Raw genomic sequence first — 18,554 nt, forward strand, 5'->3', positions numbered from 1 at the left:
GACGGTGCTGGCTCTTTGGCTTAGGAATGGAGATGAGCACTGCCCCCTAAAGCCAGAAATGACTAGCACGCATGTGTAGGAGAACTTTTACCTTTACCTTATATAGGTTGGAGAAAGCAATGGTTATTATCTCTTTTAGATTCTTGTTCAGAGCCGTTAGTTATCCTTTCAAATCCCTTACATCCAATGGATTTTACACACAGGAAACAGATTTTTAGGGACATAGTATATTTCCACAAATATTTTCTCTGTGATCATCTCCTCTCCAAACCTGGGCATTCCATGAAAAGTAGGTGGTTTTTTTTTAAATGAGCATAACCTTATATATAACCTTATGTAACATCCATGTTTAACTCTGAGTCTGCTTTTGGTACTACAGTTTGAAATTCCAAATAAACCAAAACTAAAATTTAAAAATGATGTTTCAAACCTTCATACCTATGATACAATGCATATTATTGCTTCCTACAAGCCAGTCCCAATACAAACATTGATTAGCAAGTTTCTAAACATATTTACACAGAAATCAACAGTACTGATTATGAACAAAAGGAAGGATCAGTTTTGTGAGAAAATAAAACTAGAATGCTCAAATGATTACAGAAACAAAAATCCAAGAACAAGAAGTAGAAGTACTGAAATAAACACAAATATGGGAGGAGGGAGAGGAGAGAAAGAAGAAGGAAAGGAACAGATGAAAGAAGAGGAGGAAGCTGAAGGGAAATATAAGGTTAGAAGTTGAAAAGCCAATTATAGGCCTGGCACAGCATGCTTGATAACTGGAAGGAAGAATAAGAAAAATGCTTGGAAGTAAGACTGAAGCAGAGTTTAAAGGGATTTTACATACAGCATAACTCATAACCTATGCTTGCCCGAAAGCAATGATTGATTAGCCAAATAGTGGAGTCTTATTATTATATAATCAGAGATAGCAAACGCCATGCTAAACACAATCCAGTACATGGGGAATAATGCAGTTCTTAAAGGGTTAACGGGATTCTCTTTCTAGCATCAGTCAGTAATTGGTTAAAATTGTGTGACCTCTTCCCTCCTGCCCACAGCTTAGGATGGGTGCACAAATTGTGTGAGTTTTATATTAACCATAATTAATAGTATGTTTTTTTTCCCCAGTGTTATAACACGATACATGTGATGTATTTTGCCTTTCTAGTGACATTTTTAATGGATGTTTAGTGCAATGCAAAAGCAGGATGAGCCTTATTCAGTGTTCTCATTTTTTTCAGTCTCCTCATCCCTGATAGTCCTGCTCATCCTCTCTTGAGTTATGTGGTCTTGTTTGGAACTTTAATAATATGCATTTTTTGCAAAAAATCTCTTGTCAAGAGCATCCTCTTTTGCAGACTTTATGTCTCCTTTTCAATGGCTGCATTTATGCAGATACTATGGGGATACGAGGAATGTATTCACATTACTAAATCAACATTCTCTTTCCTCAATCTACTTGGCTTCTATTGTAGGCCACATGCAGCATGATGTGGGTATGGATATGTATTTTAATATAGCTCTACATCCTGAGATTTATAGCCAATCATACGACATTGGGGGAAAGTCTTACCACATAGTAAGGTACTAGAAGTGGCATTGTAAAATAATTATGAAACAAGTATGAAAAAATATGTCAGTCTGGTTGTGTTAGCCATAGGCTACGCTTTCCCTTCCTTCTTTTCTGACTGAGGCCATAATGTTGTCAGGCATGTACTGTGACATCAATACATATATTATCCTGGACTGGCTGGGCATCATAGCGATGAAATCCTAAACAGCAGTGAAACAAAAGCTTCCAGAGCTGAACAAAATATAAAAGGAAGAACACTATTTTGCCAATGGATGTCTACTCATTCATACTTGCACATCTGAAACATCACAATGGGCATGCAAGCTTATGTTTACAAATATAAGAGGTCAGTACCCACCACAACTTGAAAAGCATTTCTAGCCAAAACAGTTTAGATATTAAATTTAAAGTAAAGTCTAGTTTAGAGTTTGAAGCAGCATTCAGTTAAATAAAAATAGGAGATGAAGGCAACAAGTCAAAGCTGGTCATGTAGTAAGAACTGACCTTCCCATATCACCTCTTTAACCTCAAAATATATTTCTGGTCTGAATAACAAGGAAAGGATGGTAGCTCTGAAATAATTAATTACAGGTTCAGTCCCCATTTTTCTTCACTTAGAGCTGGAAAAACGAGTCTTAATCCTGAAGGCCCTTGGTAGCTTGGTCTTTGCATTTTATAATGCCCCACTTTCTCTGTATTCCACCTCCTTTTCTCTACTGTCCATTGTATAGGTAGTCCTTAAGACCACAATTGACCCAACATTTACATTGCCAAGCAAGACATGTGCCCCATTTTATGACCTTTCTTGCCACAGTTGTTAAGTGAATCTCTGTAGTTCTTAATTAATTATCATGATGGTTAAGTGAATCTGACCTCCCCATTGACTTAGCTCATCAGAAGGTCACAAAAAGTGGTCACATGACCCTGGGAATGCATGTGAAAAATCATTAATGTGATAAGTGGCCATAAGTCACTTTTGGGGGGCTGTTATAACTTGGAACTTTGTCACTAAACAAATGGTTGTAAGTCAATGTCTAGCGGTATTACTTTTTTCCTTTGCATGGTGCAAATCCCACAAGTATTTTCAGTCCTCAATTGTTTTAGGGAAATATGCACATAAAGGTTATATAGAATTACTTCAAGTCACTCCTAATACTGGGGTCTTCAATTCCATTATTTTCCCAAAAGGAGACTTCTTGTTATTTTTTTTAATGTTTTACAAGTAGTTGATTTCATACGTGAAAATTGCATAGGTACTTTCAGAGATAGCAACAGTAATATATTGTTGCAAATTTTAAAAAGTATGCCAAGTTATTCATCAGTAAAGTTAATTTCCTATCTTTTGTAGGCATCTCAAGCACATTCCAGTGCTGTGTGTGCGCATGACTCTCTGTTTTTCTCTCTCACACACATATACAAACAGACACAAACATACACAGGTATAGTTATGACAGCTGAGTTGAGTGTAAATAGGGACAGAGTGTAACGGCCTGGCAAAGGCTGTTATCGCTGTATGATCCCTTTTGAAGCACAAGGAAGTTGGTTAGGAATTGAAGGTGAGGAAATGAAAAAAAAAAAGGTTTCAATCTCTCAGCAAGCTAAAAGGAATGATTGGTCCATACCCATAAATTCAATCCCAAGATGCTCTGGCAATGCAGAAAGTTGACATAAAAAAGAAAGAAAAGGAAAATAGTTTCAGAAAAGAGCAATACACCTTACTGAAAAAAACAAATTGCACATAGATATTATACCTATTAGGTGTTTGCACATTGAGACAAGACAAATGCTGTAAGGTTAATGGTGCAGAGCTCATGTAAGCTTTCACAGGCTCTTTTTAAAAAACTATCTAGAAAAATATTGGCTCTAAACCAAACCACACAATGGTACCTGTATACAATTTAAAGAACACAATGACTTAACCAATGTATTTTAACCCTTAAAAATATTACTGAAGTGTCTGGGTTTAGTATATTATCTATGTCACATTTAAGGTACAAAATATCCCCATATAAAACATGTTCCCTAGTATACCTATGATCCATAGCGGGGAACTGATCTTGGAGTTCACTATACATAAAAGTACACCTTTCCTTTTTTTTTCTCAACCTTAGCACTAAGATGTGTGGACTTCAACTCCCAAATTCCCTAGTCAGCATTTTGAGAACTGAGGTGAGATTGAGAAACACTGCTTTAATCAGTTGCAGACAGAATTAAGTTTAGTCTGCTCCAGGGGTGTCAAACTCACATCATCCTATGGCAGTGTCACATGATGTATTGGGACTTTCCCCCTCTTCACTAAACAGGGCATGGGCATGGGCATAGCTAGCATGTGATGCATTCGGCCTATGGGCTGGGAGTTTGACAGCCCTGGTCTACTCCAAGCTCATGTTAGTAGGGCCAAAGTGTAAATCTACACCATTCGTACCTGAAGTGGTAGTAGCCTCTTCTACTGTTTTAAAACTGATTTGGAATGCTTCTTAGATGATAAAAAGCAATGAGAAGAAAAAAAAATGAAAATTTTATATGTTATGGAGCCTCAGAAAAAAACCCAAGAACCAATCTAGTCAGAGGCAGATTTATGAGCAACTTTATAAAACCCTGAAATGATGTATGAACAGAAAACTATGGTGTTACAGTAGATGATGATGAAGAGACTGTGTGTAGTTGCAATGATACTGTACTGATACTTCAGTTAAAGTACAGAATTACTTGCTTTTTTCATTCATTTAAATCATTTGATATTATAGACAGACTAATATGGATTGAAAGTCTACTTCACTGCAATATTGGGAATGTGCATAATGTATGGGTTAATTTTTTTAAAAAATGATAATATTAGACATCTGACTTTATAAAACATTCAGTGATTACTCATAGCTTTGTATGTTATCATTTAATTCTTATATTAAACTATAACTGCTATATTTATCACTCAGGAGCAATTGCTGATTCCTTTCTTAATATGTATAGATATAGTATATTCATTTTCACTTCTTATAGGTTAAAATATTCCCAGCAGTGTATGTACAGTTTCCCTTTACAGTCATATTTTAAGGGTTAAATAAAAATGCATAGGTTTTTCCACATACTTAAGAGCCAGTGTTACTTGCCTACATGAACACTACTAACAAGTTACAATTGCATAGAAGTTTCAGTAGAATTAGTGACATGCTCATGCATAAATATTATTGCATATGGCAGTTCACCAGTAAGATAGACAACCCAGATGAATTTCAGATATATTCATTAATTTCAAACAGCTTATATATGAAATAATTGAATGGAGATATTATATACATATATATATCTCCATATATAGAAAATTTTCATTAGTTCATTCATTCATTCTGGTAGCAAAAATCATGCATAAGGAACATGCACTTCTCATTCTAACTCCAGAATAAATGTAAAACATTCCAATTAATATTTGAAATTCATATTTTCTCTTGATTTTGAAACTACCAACAGTCATGCTTGCTCATAAGTTCAGTTCTAAAATGATTACTCCATACACTCACGGTATTACATTGCTGCTTTGATTTTATTTGCTATGTTTGCCTTGAATGTTAAAATCTATAATAACTTATTTAAATAATTATTACACAGGGACACAGCCTATAAATAGCAAAGTGATAGCACTTTGCTGTTAAAATTCGGAGACTAGGTTTTCACTGAGTCGTGGGGGGTGGGGGGAGCAGCTTTGTAATTTTTCTTTTTGCTTGCTTGTTTAGGTGATTCTGCCTATGTGGATATGTATCATACCCCCTAAGCATCATTCTGTAGTGCTTTGAAATTGAGCATAATTATCATCATCTATGCATGAAGTTAATGATATTACCAGCATTGTAACGAAACAATTTAAAATCTAAAATAATTTGGCTTTAGGATACAGCATAATGATTTATTCTATTATCTCCTTAGGAACTCCTCTTTTTTTTCCCTGCCTCTAATTTCAAAGTTATATAAGCCTGAACCAGGTAAAAATTACTTTTAGTAATTTTGCTGACTGTCTCTTTTGCAACAAAGGAGATTTCTATGTTGCCTAAAACTGGTGGAGCTCTATGTTTAGTATTTTAGTATTTATTTGATTTGTCAATTGCTTACAACATACAGGTATAAGAATAAACATAGTTTTGAATACGTGAGATAGATACTTATAAGAAAAATAAAAAGAAACAATGGGACAGGGACGGTAGGCACGGTTGGTGCGCTTATGCACGCCCCCTACAGGCCTCTTAGGAAGGGGGTGAGGTCAATAGTAGACAGTCTAAGGTTAAAGTTTTTGGGGTTTGGGGAAGAAACCACAGAGTCAGGTAGAGTATTCCAAACATTGTCCACTCTGTTGCTGAATTCGTATTTTCTGCAGTCAAGTTTGGTGCGGTTAACCTTGAGTTTGTATCTATTGTTTGCTCTTGTATTGTTATGATTGAAGCTGAAGTATTCATTTGCAGGTAGGACATTGCAATGTATGATTTTATATACTATACTTAGATCGGACCGAAGGCGGCGTAGTTCTAGGTTTTCTAGGTCTAGAGTTTCAAGTCTTGTGGCATAGGGTATTCTACAATGAGTAGAGGAGTGGAGAACTCTTCTTGTGAAATATTTCTGGACTTTTTCAATTGTGCTAATATCAGATACATGATATGGGTTCCAGACTGATGAGCTGTATTCAAGTATAGGTCTAGCAAATGTTTTGTATGCTCTAGTTAGTAGTGTGATATTACCAGAGAAGAAGCTACGTAGGATTAGATTAACAACTCTTAATGACTTTTTGGCTATATAGTTACAGTGGGCTCTAGCACTTAGATTATTTGAGATGAGTACTCCAAGGTCCTTGAGAAAGTTAGGATCCTCCACAAGATCTTGACTATTTAGCTTGTATTTTATTTTCGGATTTTTTTTGCCAATATGTAAGACAGAGCATTTATTTGTTGAGATTTGAAGTTGCCATTTGTTTGACCATTCTGACACATAGTCGAGGTCTTTTTGAAGGCTAGCAGTATTGTCTGTGGTATTGAATAGTTTTACATCATCAGCAAAGAGAATGCAGTTGCTCTTAATATGATCACAGAGGTCCTTTATGTAGCGTATGAAGAGAGTTGGTCCTAAAACACTGCCTTGGGGGAAACCACTGTTGACAGGTACAGAATTTGATAGGATGCTCCCAATTTTGACTTGTTTGAATGCCAACAAGGTAATATAAAATTTATCCTCAAAACTAATCTTAATCAACTGAAGATGGAATGCAGTTAAAAGGCAGGCTGGTGGGTATCACAGGCGGTTGTTAGGGAGCAGGCACCACGGCTGGCAATTAGGGAGGATGGATTGGTGCCACAAGAGGTTGGTCATAATAGTGGGCTGCCCCCAAATATTCATCACATGGTTATAAGGGGGCTGCTATGATTGGATCTTTGAAATTGGGTTATAAATCCATTTTTTTCAGCACCATCGTAACTTTGAACAGGCATTGAATGAATGGACATAACTTGAGGACTACTTATGTCCCTTACAACTGGAAACCACTGAGAATTACATTTTGTAATGTTGCAAGAGTTATTGATGAGATTAATATACAAGAAGCAATCTGGCAATTTTCTAAAAAGTTATTTGTATCAGGAGTAACTACAACTTACAGCAGTACTATGTCTATTGTTCTTTTTATTCATTTTATCTTAGGCTACATTATAAAATAAATCCTCATTAGGTGTTTTATAGCTTCTCACATAATATACAGGCGAACTACTGCATAAATGTAACTTTGAAGATACTATTCTAATTAGCAAAACAAAAACAAAACCCTTTTTTGTATATCTTCACTTATATCTGACATTTTGAAACTGCTTCTTTTTGGATTATTTTTGTAGGATGCAAATGTATATACACTGAATACATTATTAATGCTTTGATACATACATTTTAGGTGAAAGGGTTGTCATGATCTGTGAATGTATTTAAGGAGTCCAGAATATTTTAATGTTTAGATGGAGTTGAACTATCTATCTATCTATCTATCTATCTATCTATCTATCTATCTATCTATCTATCTACAAATAAAGGGTTCAATTGTTATTCTAGATAAGCACAGCCTTCCTGTTCATATTATGCCTTCATTTATTCTTAGTTCCTGAACACTTTATATAATAGGAAAGAAATTACAAAATTCTTTCAAATATATCTGGGTAATGAAAATATCAAGAAGCTCTCTACTAATTGACTTTTTAACCCAAGAAAAATTTGTATTAGGCAATATTAATTCTAAAAACCCCTCCTTGGGAAATTGCAATTTAGAAGCAGAGTGCTTAAGATGGTTATAAATTATTCATATTTTTTACAGACATGAAAAATGTAACCCATATGACTGATGCATACTACCTTGCCAATGGAAATTAAACAGGATCATCATGAAGCAGCTGACATTTTTCACTGCTGTTGAATAAACCATCAAGGGCTGTTTGGTAGGGCTATGCACGTTTCAAAAATGATTTGAAAGAAATGCTTTGGGCCATGTGCAAAAACAGGATCTCTCTGCTACTCATTAAAGCAGGTCATTTTGGTTTGGTTTGTTCAGGCTTCTTCAGGAGTTTAAAAAAGAGATGCCACTGTTTTGAGGAAACATTCATTAAATGAACATGACACTCTTAAAGCATTAGTATTCCACTGACAACTTAATCAAAAATATTCAGATATGCATAGAACTGTAAGAAATCTGCATGGCAAACTGCAGTCATAAACTGTTCACTTCATATAATCTCTTGGTCAATTTTAGCTTTGGACTTACTGTTTATGAATTATGGGGAGGTAGTATCAAACATTACTATAGGAAGTCAGACTACAAAAGATTGTTGTTTTCCAAAATCTCACTGGGTCTGCCTAAGTACTTGGGTAACTCTAAAATAGCTCCTTAGAACCCTACTAAACATTTGCTATGAGAGGGCAAAGCAAAATATATTAACATTCAGTTAATCAGAATCAGTTAAACTTGCAGTTCAATATATAAATCTGAATTATGGCACGTATGCCACATAAAGGGCATTCTCTTATTTATGTTAAGTTGGACATTTAAAAGAAATTAACTAGAACCATTGTCCTCAGTCCACATATTCTTCAGCACTGTTTATTGATTATATTTGATAATGGATGATGTAATCATGTTTTATATCCAATTTCCTCCATGACGATTACTCAGAAATATCTTATTTGGATTAGATTTGGATAGTTATAGCTTTGTAATGATATTTGGCTTTGTGTGCATATTTAGTTCCTTGACAGCTATTAATTGAAATCAATATCATTCCCCCACCCCCACCCCTTCATTTTTATTATTCTAACTTTGCTGAAGTCTTGACATTGCTTGGACAATCATTACCATGCAAACAGGCAGAAGCAATCAAGATTAAGGTTCATGGAATCCAGTTAGTAATAAAGGAAAATCTGAGGAAAGATGCAACTAGGAGAAAGCAGCACCAAACTGAGCATGCTCCTATTCAGGCAGAGACAGAAAGGAAGTGGACGTACTGTAGAAGCTGGCCATTACGTAGTTTTGACAGCGATCACCAGTAAATTCATTTGGGCACCTGAGAGTAAAAACAAAAACAAAAAGAAAGAGAAAACAGAGAAAAAGAAAAAGAGGCAATTATATGCTAAGAGGCTCCTTGAGTGACTGCAGCCAGAACTTTGATGAATTCATCTTCAGAAATTGGGCCTGTTTCTTATTGCCAAGAGGCTGAAAAGGTTTTGAGGGGGAAAAATGGCTTCACAAATACCAATTTAAGGAGGAAGGTGGTTAATTTTAGTAAATATAAAAGTATAACACCTGAAATGACAACTTGATATTATTGTCATTAGTCAGTGAACTTGAACACAATGTTTACACTAGCCAGCTTTTTTTTTAAATTAAGGCTAAAGCCTCAGAGATTCCAGGTAAGAATGCTTGCAATGACAACCAGAACAATAAAGAACTGCTGCAATTACCAAAACAATAATAGGTGTTTGGTGCTGTCAAATCTGCACAGAATGGTCAAAGGCAAAAGAAAAAGATCCCATTTTAAGCTGAAGAGTGAAAACATCAAACGATAGCGATTTTGATTGCTGTAATTTGGGGAGAAAACAGATTTCATCTTATTTTAAAACATACTTTGTGGACTTTTTGGCAAATTATGGACTTTCATGGGTACAACTTCAGCACATCGTGGTCCAGAGAATCCATCCTGACACCTAAAGGCAAAAATGTGATCCACAATTTAAAAAGAGAAGAACCCGGGGGTAGAAAAAATCCTATTCTGTTTCTATGGCACATGAGATTCCTCTAAAGGACCTCAGAGAAAGAATTTAAGATAAAAATGGATGACAAAAGCATTGCATTTTTATTTGAACAAACTCCGTGTCACCAAAAGACAACCACAAATAACAAAACTAAAACATACAATCAAGAAAGTAATGCTGATGACAGATTATCAGCTGATGTTTCTCTTTCTAGAATGCTGTACCATGAATTCATCGATGCTTTCAGCATTTATTTTGATGGCAAGATCAATTAAAGATATTATCTTGTTTTTTCTACTGCCATATCCATTAACATTTGAAGAAATATGTAGAAACATGGACTTTTGTTATAGTTGGACTACAAAACTATTAAAGCAGAGCATAACATTTTCAAATATAAAATATATGATGAAATACTAGAATGCAATATTTATTTATTTATTTATTTGGCTTTATTGATTTATCTTCCTTCCTTCCTTCCTTCCTTCCTTCCTTCCTTCCTTCCTTCCTTCCTTCCTTCCTTCCTACCACCAATAGCAGGAACAGTATAAAATCAGAGGCAAAAATAAATTTATTCTATTATTAGAATAAATATTATATTATTATTGGCCAATAGAAAAGCTGATTCCCAATATTATTTGGAATAAAGGAGACAAACTGGCCAAAAAGGACTTTAAGAAGAAACTCCAAGGCTTCAGCTAAACAAAAAAGATTCCTATCCATGCCTCAGGAAAAACAGTAATAAAAAGTCCTCTATAAAGATCAAATAGACTTACATTGAAACAAGCAATTCCTCAGAGAACGTAAACTCTTGGAAATTAAGCAACAGGACTTGAATTTAGTTCAAGAGGAAACTGAGAGCCTCTATCATATTGGAGTGCTCTGCTCCCAAAATGTCCTCTCTTTGATTCTATCAAGGACTTTGCATTAGATGCATTCTCTAGATTCTTCAACCTCTACACCTAATTCTTCAGATGAAGTTCCACTACTGCCATGGTGAAAGGAATATCTATATGCTTCTCTTTTTCCTTGTTTCATGTGTTTAATTCTTTTGGGTCACTGTTTATTAGACTTTTTTGTGTTGTGCATAGCATAGATTACTTCGAAGGGAATAGCATAATGTGTACATTTCAATTGGTGACAGATAAGTCTCAAGACCAGAATCTGAACTGTAATAGATCTAAATCAAGAATTTAAATCAGGGCATTATAAGAATTTACAAGAATTTAAATCAGGGCGTTTTACTAGTGTCTTTAATGCTTATAAAACAAAGAATGGTCAGCAAAACAATACATTTTTTAAAGAATTGTTAATTTAGTTCAGTTTCTAGGTAGAGCTAATTCCTCAGTTCAAGAGTCTTTAATTTGATATGATTTATACCAGTTGGCAGATTACAATATCATAGATTCCACAATTGTGGATATTCCACCATTAATTTGGTTTAATTAATTAAGGCAAAATATGTGAAATTGGGACAATAGTACACATTCAGTCTGAATGGAGAACATTTAAAAAGGGATAATAATAATCTAGGAAAGAGAAATGGGGATAATGCTTTTAAAAAAATGTTCTAATTGTACTGTGCTTTAATACTGCAGGTAATTTATAATCCTATAGGGAAGCATTTATTATTTCCTCTGTCCATTTTAGACAATCTCCGTCTAATGGTTTTAATTAGCCGGCACAGTTAAATGTCCATCATGTACCCAATTTTCCTGAAACAGCAAAGAATATTGTTCATATCCTTGCAGGAAAAAAAGGAGAGAGAAGAAAATCTCATCCATAAAATGCTATGTAAATTAATGGTGGGGATTATTGAATTTTCTTTAGGATACAAGTTCAAAGCCATTTGGCAAGGTTACAGTAGCCCACATTGGATTTGCCACAGAAAATGTGCTTTTTTATTGCTATCACTGCTATAGCTATTGCTACAGAGTAAAAAAAAAAACAGAAAAAAGAATTGAACTAGGTTTCATTGCTTTTGTTCAGCATTATTTTAAATCCAAGGGATGAAAAGAAATGTCATGCTGAAAGAGCAAAAAGGGGAAAAACTTGCTTGAAATTTATACCATACAAAAATACATTGTCCCTGGTTTATTAAAAAAATCTCTCATACATAATTGTGCTGGATTTATTTAAAAAGTCCTCTTGTTCCTGATTGCTACTAAATCTTCTTGCTGCCTGAATCCAATCCAAATTCAATTAAAGTTTTTTTTAAACATTTTGCTTTTTTTAAACTTTCCCAATCTCTATTAAAAAATCTAAAAAAATAATGGATTATTCCTTTTTTCCCTCTTCTTCCATAAAGAGAAAAGTGCAACTATTTGAAAATTCAGTTAAGTAATACAGATGCATGAGTCACAGGTTATTGTTTTTATGAATGGAGTTAAAAGTATACAACATTTTTTTTTCATGCTTTTAACATCAAAGGAACATTTCCCCTCAAATATGTTTTTTTAAGTCTTGTATAGTAGTCACAGTCTTCTTGAAGTATACCCTGAGCAAAATAATATAGTATTTAAGGCACTTTGAAACTATTTCACTGAAGTACAGCAAATGTTATTGGACTGTACGTGCCAAACATTTTTTTTTTTCAGAAGGGCTTCATCAAATCAGAGTTGCTAAGGTTTTTAAAACTCTATTTTATCACTGATTTAGCTTGTGAAAGTTTTAGAAAAGCCTTATTAGTAAATAAACCAGAATGGCCTATAAAAAAATGTGCCCTGTTTCAGGAATACCAGTACCAAAAGTTCCTTTTAGCACCACTAATCATGGTTCCTGGTAATTGGTGGGCATGAATTAATTTTTCAAAAACACAAAACAAACCGTATTCTCTCTTCCTAACCCAACCAGAACTCCACTTTCAAACTCTGATTATTTCTGAAAATAGCAAAACGTGGTTTGGTTAAAGTTATAAAAGCAAGAGTGACTATCACAAATAACACTGTAGCAGTGTTGATTACACATTGAGTACATGTTTAAAATTAAGACCTCCCAACACTGCATTCATTATTCTCTATGCTTGAAGACTAAGGGTGACATTACCAAAACAATGACACGGTTATGGCTGTGTGATATGAATTAGAATTAGAGTTTTCAGTTGTTAGGAATTTTTCTCCAATGATATTTTTACCTTGGGCTTAGTATTAGATATATTACTTTGGTGGCCATAAAGACGTTTGAATCCCAAGTTGGCAGCTAAATAGAGAATGTTTGATAATAGAAAAATAGTTTGAAATCTTATGGTTTGCATTTCAGTTTAAGGAAATATTGCTTTGCTTTTCAAAAAGCAAATCTTATATAATAAATATGAATGTATTTTTAAAGCAACAACAGAAATATCTAAATGCTTCCTCTCTAGGACAAATTGTATCAAAACACTGTACAGGTAGTCTTCAATTTACGACCACAATTGAGCCCAAATTTTATGTTGCTGAGAAATTTGCCAAGTGAGTCTTCTCTCCACATTTGTTAAATCAGGTTTCCCCATTGACTTTGCTTGTCAGAAATTTGCAAAAGATGATCACATGACTTGGGACACTGCAACCATCATATATTTGAGCCAGTTGTCAAGCATCTGAATATAAATCAGGTGACTATGGGGATGTGGCAATGATCATAAGTGTGAAAATTGTCATGGATTACTTTTTTCAGGGCTGTTGTAACTTCGAACCATCACTAAATGAACTGTTGTAAGTCGAGGACTACCTGTATTTCTGATATGAATATACCACTGATTATTTGGATTTAGTATGTAATGCTGTACTTTATGTGGCAAAGCTGGACTGAAATTACTCTTCAGTGTGGTCTTTATAACACTTCACTGGTCAAATTTGTTTTCCTGTCTGAACATTTTAACTAGGGTTGGGATGACATTTTATCTGAATGAAATTGATCTTTCTGCTATATCCATTCTTGCATATACTTATATCAGGACTTGAACGTTATTATGAGCAATACAGTAGAAGTGGAATGAAATGGAAAGCACTTGATAATTTCCAGTTGTGCTCAAATACATTCTTTGGCTATTTGAAAACAAAGGAATGTAAGAATATCCATTAAGCAGTAATTGTATTCTTACTTTGGTGTGAGGCTTATAATATGGATGTTAAACAGATGCATTTAGATATTTTAAAAATACAGCACAAGTTAAATCAGGATTAGAGAGGAAAAGGGATATGGCACTATAGTACTAAGGTTAGTTAAACTGTGGGATCTGTAGGAAACTTCTAGCTTCTAAACAAAGAAATAGAATATTTTAGCATTTTCCCCTCTCGGTTGCATTTCATAAAGCAATCATAAAAAAAATAAGCCATCTTTATTTGATGCAGCCAAAATATAAGACATTTCAGAATTCAATCCAATTACTTGTCTAATTGTTCACAGACTATGTCCTTATGTTGCAATGTTTCTGGAACAACTTTCAGTTGAAAAATATTGGAAAGTCAGTTGTGGCAGCCCTATCACAATGATAAGCTATCACAGGTCATTGATCAAGCAAATATTATGGAATGATTTCTGAATGTCTTGTTTTAAATGGAAGAGAGAAAGCATATGTATGTGTATATTTCATATTTGTATTTTGTAAATGGTCTTTTAATTTAAAACATGATTTTTTCTTTCCAAACAAATGCATAAATAACAATATTAAAGTTTTTGAATGCTTTTATCATATGAACAATATCATCTATCAAACCAAAGATTGATTTTGTGTAGTCTTTTAAACTGATTCACTCCAGCTATGTTGACTTATGGATCTGAAATTTTTTATGAAATGCAGTCATTGGCCATGTCAACAGAGTATGATTGTCCAATACATCTGGAACAAAATTGGGCACCAAACTAGTGGTCCTTTTAATATATTGAGGAAAAAATTTTTTTTTGAAAAAAGTTATGTTTTTGTGTCCAACAGATTGTTATTCCTTTTTTGGCTAAAGAATTTTATATATGGATTTAATCTAATTTAAATCATATACACAATAGCATCTGCATGTTTTGGAAACATGGGAAATAACTTGGGATGGTGTTGAACTCTAATTTTGAAGGATAAAAAATGCTGTCATCAGTTCATAACATATATTCTTTAGGTTAAACAGTGTTACCATATGAAACATGCATTAAAGCAATAAATTCTGTAGCATCACTGGAAAGTTTCTCGTACTTGCATAAATATCTTGGGTTTGGAAGATCTTTGACCATGAAGCATTCACCTCCATTTACACAGTAGCCTTTCTTATCCACATCACATCTTGTGAGATGACTTGTCCCAGTAGTAGATGTAGAAGTGGCTAGAAGAAACAACGGAAATAGAAAGGGACAAATCTCAGTATGCATGTACTCAAAAGTAAAAGAGTTAACATTATTAGTGTTGGCATTTTTATGACATGTAACAAATATTCAGTACCTTAGTTGAAAAGAGAAAAACAAAAAACACTTTGTCCAAAGTATCCTGGGGGTTACCATATAATGTCTGAGTCAATACGCATTTTCCTGCTCATGAAATGAGACAATTCGCCGCAGACAACTCTCCATAGCCAGCTTGCCATGGCCATCGTGCCATGGTCAACTCACAGTGGGACAACTTGCTATGGCCAACTCACTGTGGTACAACTTACCACAGGATAATTCAACAATTCAGTTTAATTATTTGAAATAATTAAGACATTATTTTAAATTTTTGTCATTCACATTTCATTCTCTCCCTCCTTTGGCATCCTTTAATGATTCTATTCCACCATTCTTTGATATTAGTGTAACTCTTATCCTGTGGTGAGTCATCATCCCACAGCAAGTTGGCCCTGGCAAGTTGGCCCTGGTGAATTGGCCATAGTGAATTATCCTAGACCCTCTTGGTCATACTACAATATTTTAGAATTGATCTTTGTGACACTGTAAGATGGATAGAGGAGTGAAGAAAGGCAAGTTTCCTGCTCCTGGCATGATATTTTATTACACTTTATATAGCTCCTTATAAAAAATATTTGCTGAACAGAGTACAGAAACATGCAAAAAGTAATACAAGTAGCATACAATTCTACATATTCACAATAAAACAAAACTTTATAATATTCACACATACATATCAGCCGTATTATTTCCTTTTGAAATAAGTAACATCTTGCAAAGTTCATAAAGAGAGCAAGAAATAGTAAGCAAAAGAAACGGAAGGATGATATGGGGGGGGGGGAGAATATAGCTACAATGTATCTTGTTTTCCAAGTCCTCTTAGTACTTCACCATAATTTTCTTTGTTTGCAAACTATCCTTGTTTCTATCTATATCCATACCCCACTTTGTATATTGCCATTTGTTGTTTAATCTTCTGGCCTCTTTCTTTTTTGAGGATCTCATCAATTTCATCCAATCAAAACTTTTTCAAATCTTCCACTTCCTCTCAAACTATTCATTCTTCAGATATTTGTTTCGCAATTCTATTATCATTTCTGCTCTTTGTAGACCATACCACATTTTTTTTCAAACATGTTATTCCGAATTAATCTATTTTTGCCATTAACTGTAACAAGTTTACATGTTACCACCTAGCTAAAGGTAAAGATTCCCCATGCATAGGTGTGCTAGTCATTTCCATCTCTAGGGGGCAGTGCTCATCTCCATTACAAAGCTGAAGAGCCACCGCTGTCCAAAGACATCTCTGTGGTCATGTGGCTGGCATGACTAAATGACGAAGACTCACGGAACCAGTAGTAAAAAAAAATTGAATCCCACCACTGGAGAAGGGTGGTATTTTGGACGTGTTATAGCATGAGCTGTTAGCATCTTATGTTCTTCAACCTTTTGGCTTTAACACCAGCATTTAGCTTTATAGCAGGGGTCTATTCTTTGATTGATAATCATAAGCATTAGTTTGCTATCATCTGAAATGCAGCCGTACATATGAAATACAGAGAACTCTCACCCTTAACCAAGCAAATTAAAGTCAAACTGAATAACAATGCATCCGTCTGCCTTAAATCCTATTTGCTCATAACTACTTTTCCACATCTAGTTCTTTCTTGCCTTAATCTGCTAACATTTAATCAATTCAATCAATTAATTTAATGACTTTTTATAGATGCTTCAATCCAAAAGAAAAATAACAGTTGGTAGAGCTGTCAAAACCAATCATTATTCTTTGCTTTCCTTGCAATTTAGCCCATGCTAATAATTTCAGGATTTAATCAGCTCTGCAATTTCCAGGGTGAAGGTAGCTTTTTCTCTTCTCCTCTCCGATTTTCAAAGCCTCCGGAGATTCAGACTCCAGGGTAGGACACCTAAATAACTCCACATCTTAGCTCCATCATATGGAATTCTGGGTTAATAACTAATTGCAGAATCATGACTTAAAACAATAATTAGACATAGCCATAATTTATAAACCGGTTTATCGGGGTTTTCTGATAGAAATATTTACTGCATATTCAATTCTAGAATCATATAAGAATTTATATATTAATGCTTCTTCTTTTCCCCTCTATCATGTTTTCTTCATGTTTTGAATCAGACTATTACTCTAGACGAGACACCCTGCAGTTCTGAAGCAAATGCATTAATTTGAAAAGAAATGCAATACTGTCTGCTTGAGATCCTGTAGACAAAGTTTATTACTGCCACAAAGGCTAATGGAATGCTTTAAATTGAATTACAAGGATGACTGTAGAAGAATTAAGCTTAAAGCTATCTATAACTGATGTAGCCATCTTATTTTGCACTTTTTCTCTGAGCAAATGTGAGATCAAAAGTAATCCACCTGGAATGCAAGAAACAGATTTTGGGGGGTTGAAATAAATTGTGGACCAGTCTGAACCATGGACAAAAAGGCTTAACATTTGTTCTTTTGAGGAATCTTTAAAGAATAATTAAAAAAAATGAGGAAATATTATTTATCTGTTTGTTGATATGATGCAGTAGCTTCTCCCAACTTGGGTGTTTTCAGAAATGTGAACGTCAACTTCTAGAATTTCTTGGCTCATTTTGTTATTAGTGAGAATTCTGGGAAATGAGATTCAACACATTGAAGAGCAACCAGATATGGGAAGGTATCTTGTTTATTAATGAAAGTTCTCTAGATAGACCACAGAGGAAAAAAATACTAATGGAATAGAAACTGTGGTAATGAAAAACAACAACAAAGGCAATGAAGTTGCAGAAATGCTTTGATGAAAAAAGGTAGAGAAAAAAAATTCTTGGATGAATAAAGCAGTCTTCATGTGGTATTGAAAATGGCGCAAGAAGGCACCACATCAAGGGGAAACTTGTGTGTGTGTATGTATGTATATATGTACACACACACACTGCTAGGATGCTACTATGAAGGTTTTATCTCGAGTGGCCATCCTTATAACTTTAGTTTATAAGAATGCACAGAAATTTAACTCAGAATACAATTGCATAGATGTGTAGAATACATGAAAGAACATGACTTTTCTGATTTACAATTGTCTAAAAGAGATGCTTTGTAACTTAGTCCAGACATTAGTGAATTTTCTTATTAAAAAAATAAACCTGTTCTATCTGTTTTAAAGAAGGTAGTAGCCTACTTACTTCTTAAGAATCCAACTATTTCTGGGTTCAACAGTTCTGGATAATTTTTATTAAATCTTCAATGTCCACCTTTTGGGAAAAGTTGTGAAGAAGGTGGTTGGACTGCAGCAAACTGAATTAAACATGAATTCTATATCCCATCACAATCTCCAATAAAACCATGGAATTAAATCCA

General features: G+C 34.3%; 1 protein-coding gene across 17 annotated transcripts in view; it reads right to left on the reverse strand.

The window, feature by feature from the left end:
* The window catches only part of LOC113444064 (pro-neuregulin-1, membrane-bound isoform), a 160,805-nt gene that overhangs the window by 18,167 nt on the left and 124,084 nt on the right, over nt 1–18,554 (reverse strand). For 4 of the 17 annotated variants that reach the window (XM_087926424.1, XM_026712616.2, XM_026712620.2 and 1 more), the window contains 3 exons: nt 15,000–15,126; nt 9,092–9,150; nt 3,199–3,222 (listed from right to left, as the gene is read on the reverse strand). In XM_087926424.1, coding sequence (XP_087782550.1) covers nt 3,199–3,222; nt 9,092–9,150; nt 15,000–15,126 — 210 coding nt within the window. Of the gene's footprint in view, nt 1–3,198; nt 3,223–9,091; nt 9,151–9,710; nt 9,791–14,999; nt 15,127–18,554 lie in introns of those variants that run through there. The other 13 variants (XM_087926425.1, XM_026712617.2, XM_087926423.1 and 10 more) reach the window with 5 other exon arrangements.

This window comes from Pseudonaja textilis, chromosome 2, assembly GCF_049901715.1.
Source record: "Pseudonaja textilis isolate UNSWEBS1 chromosome 2, rPseTex1.2, whole genome shotgun sequence".
Lineage (NCBI taxonomy): Eukaryota > Metazoa > Chordata > Lepidosauria > Squamata > Elapidae > Pseudonaja > Pseudonaja textilis.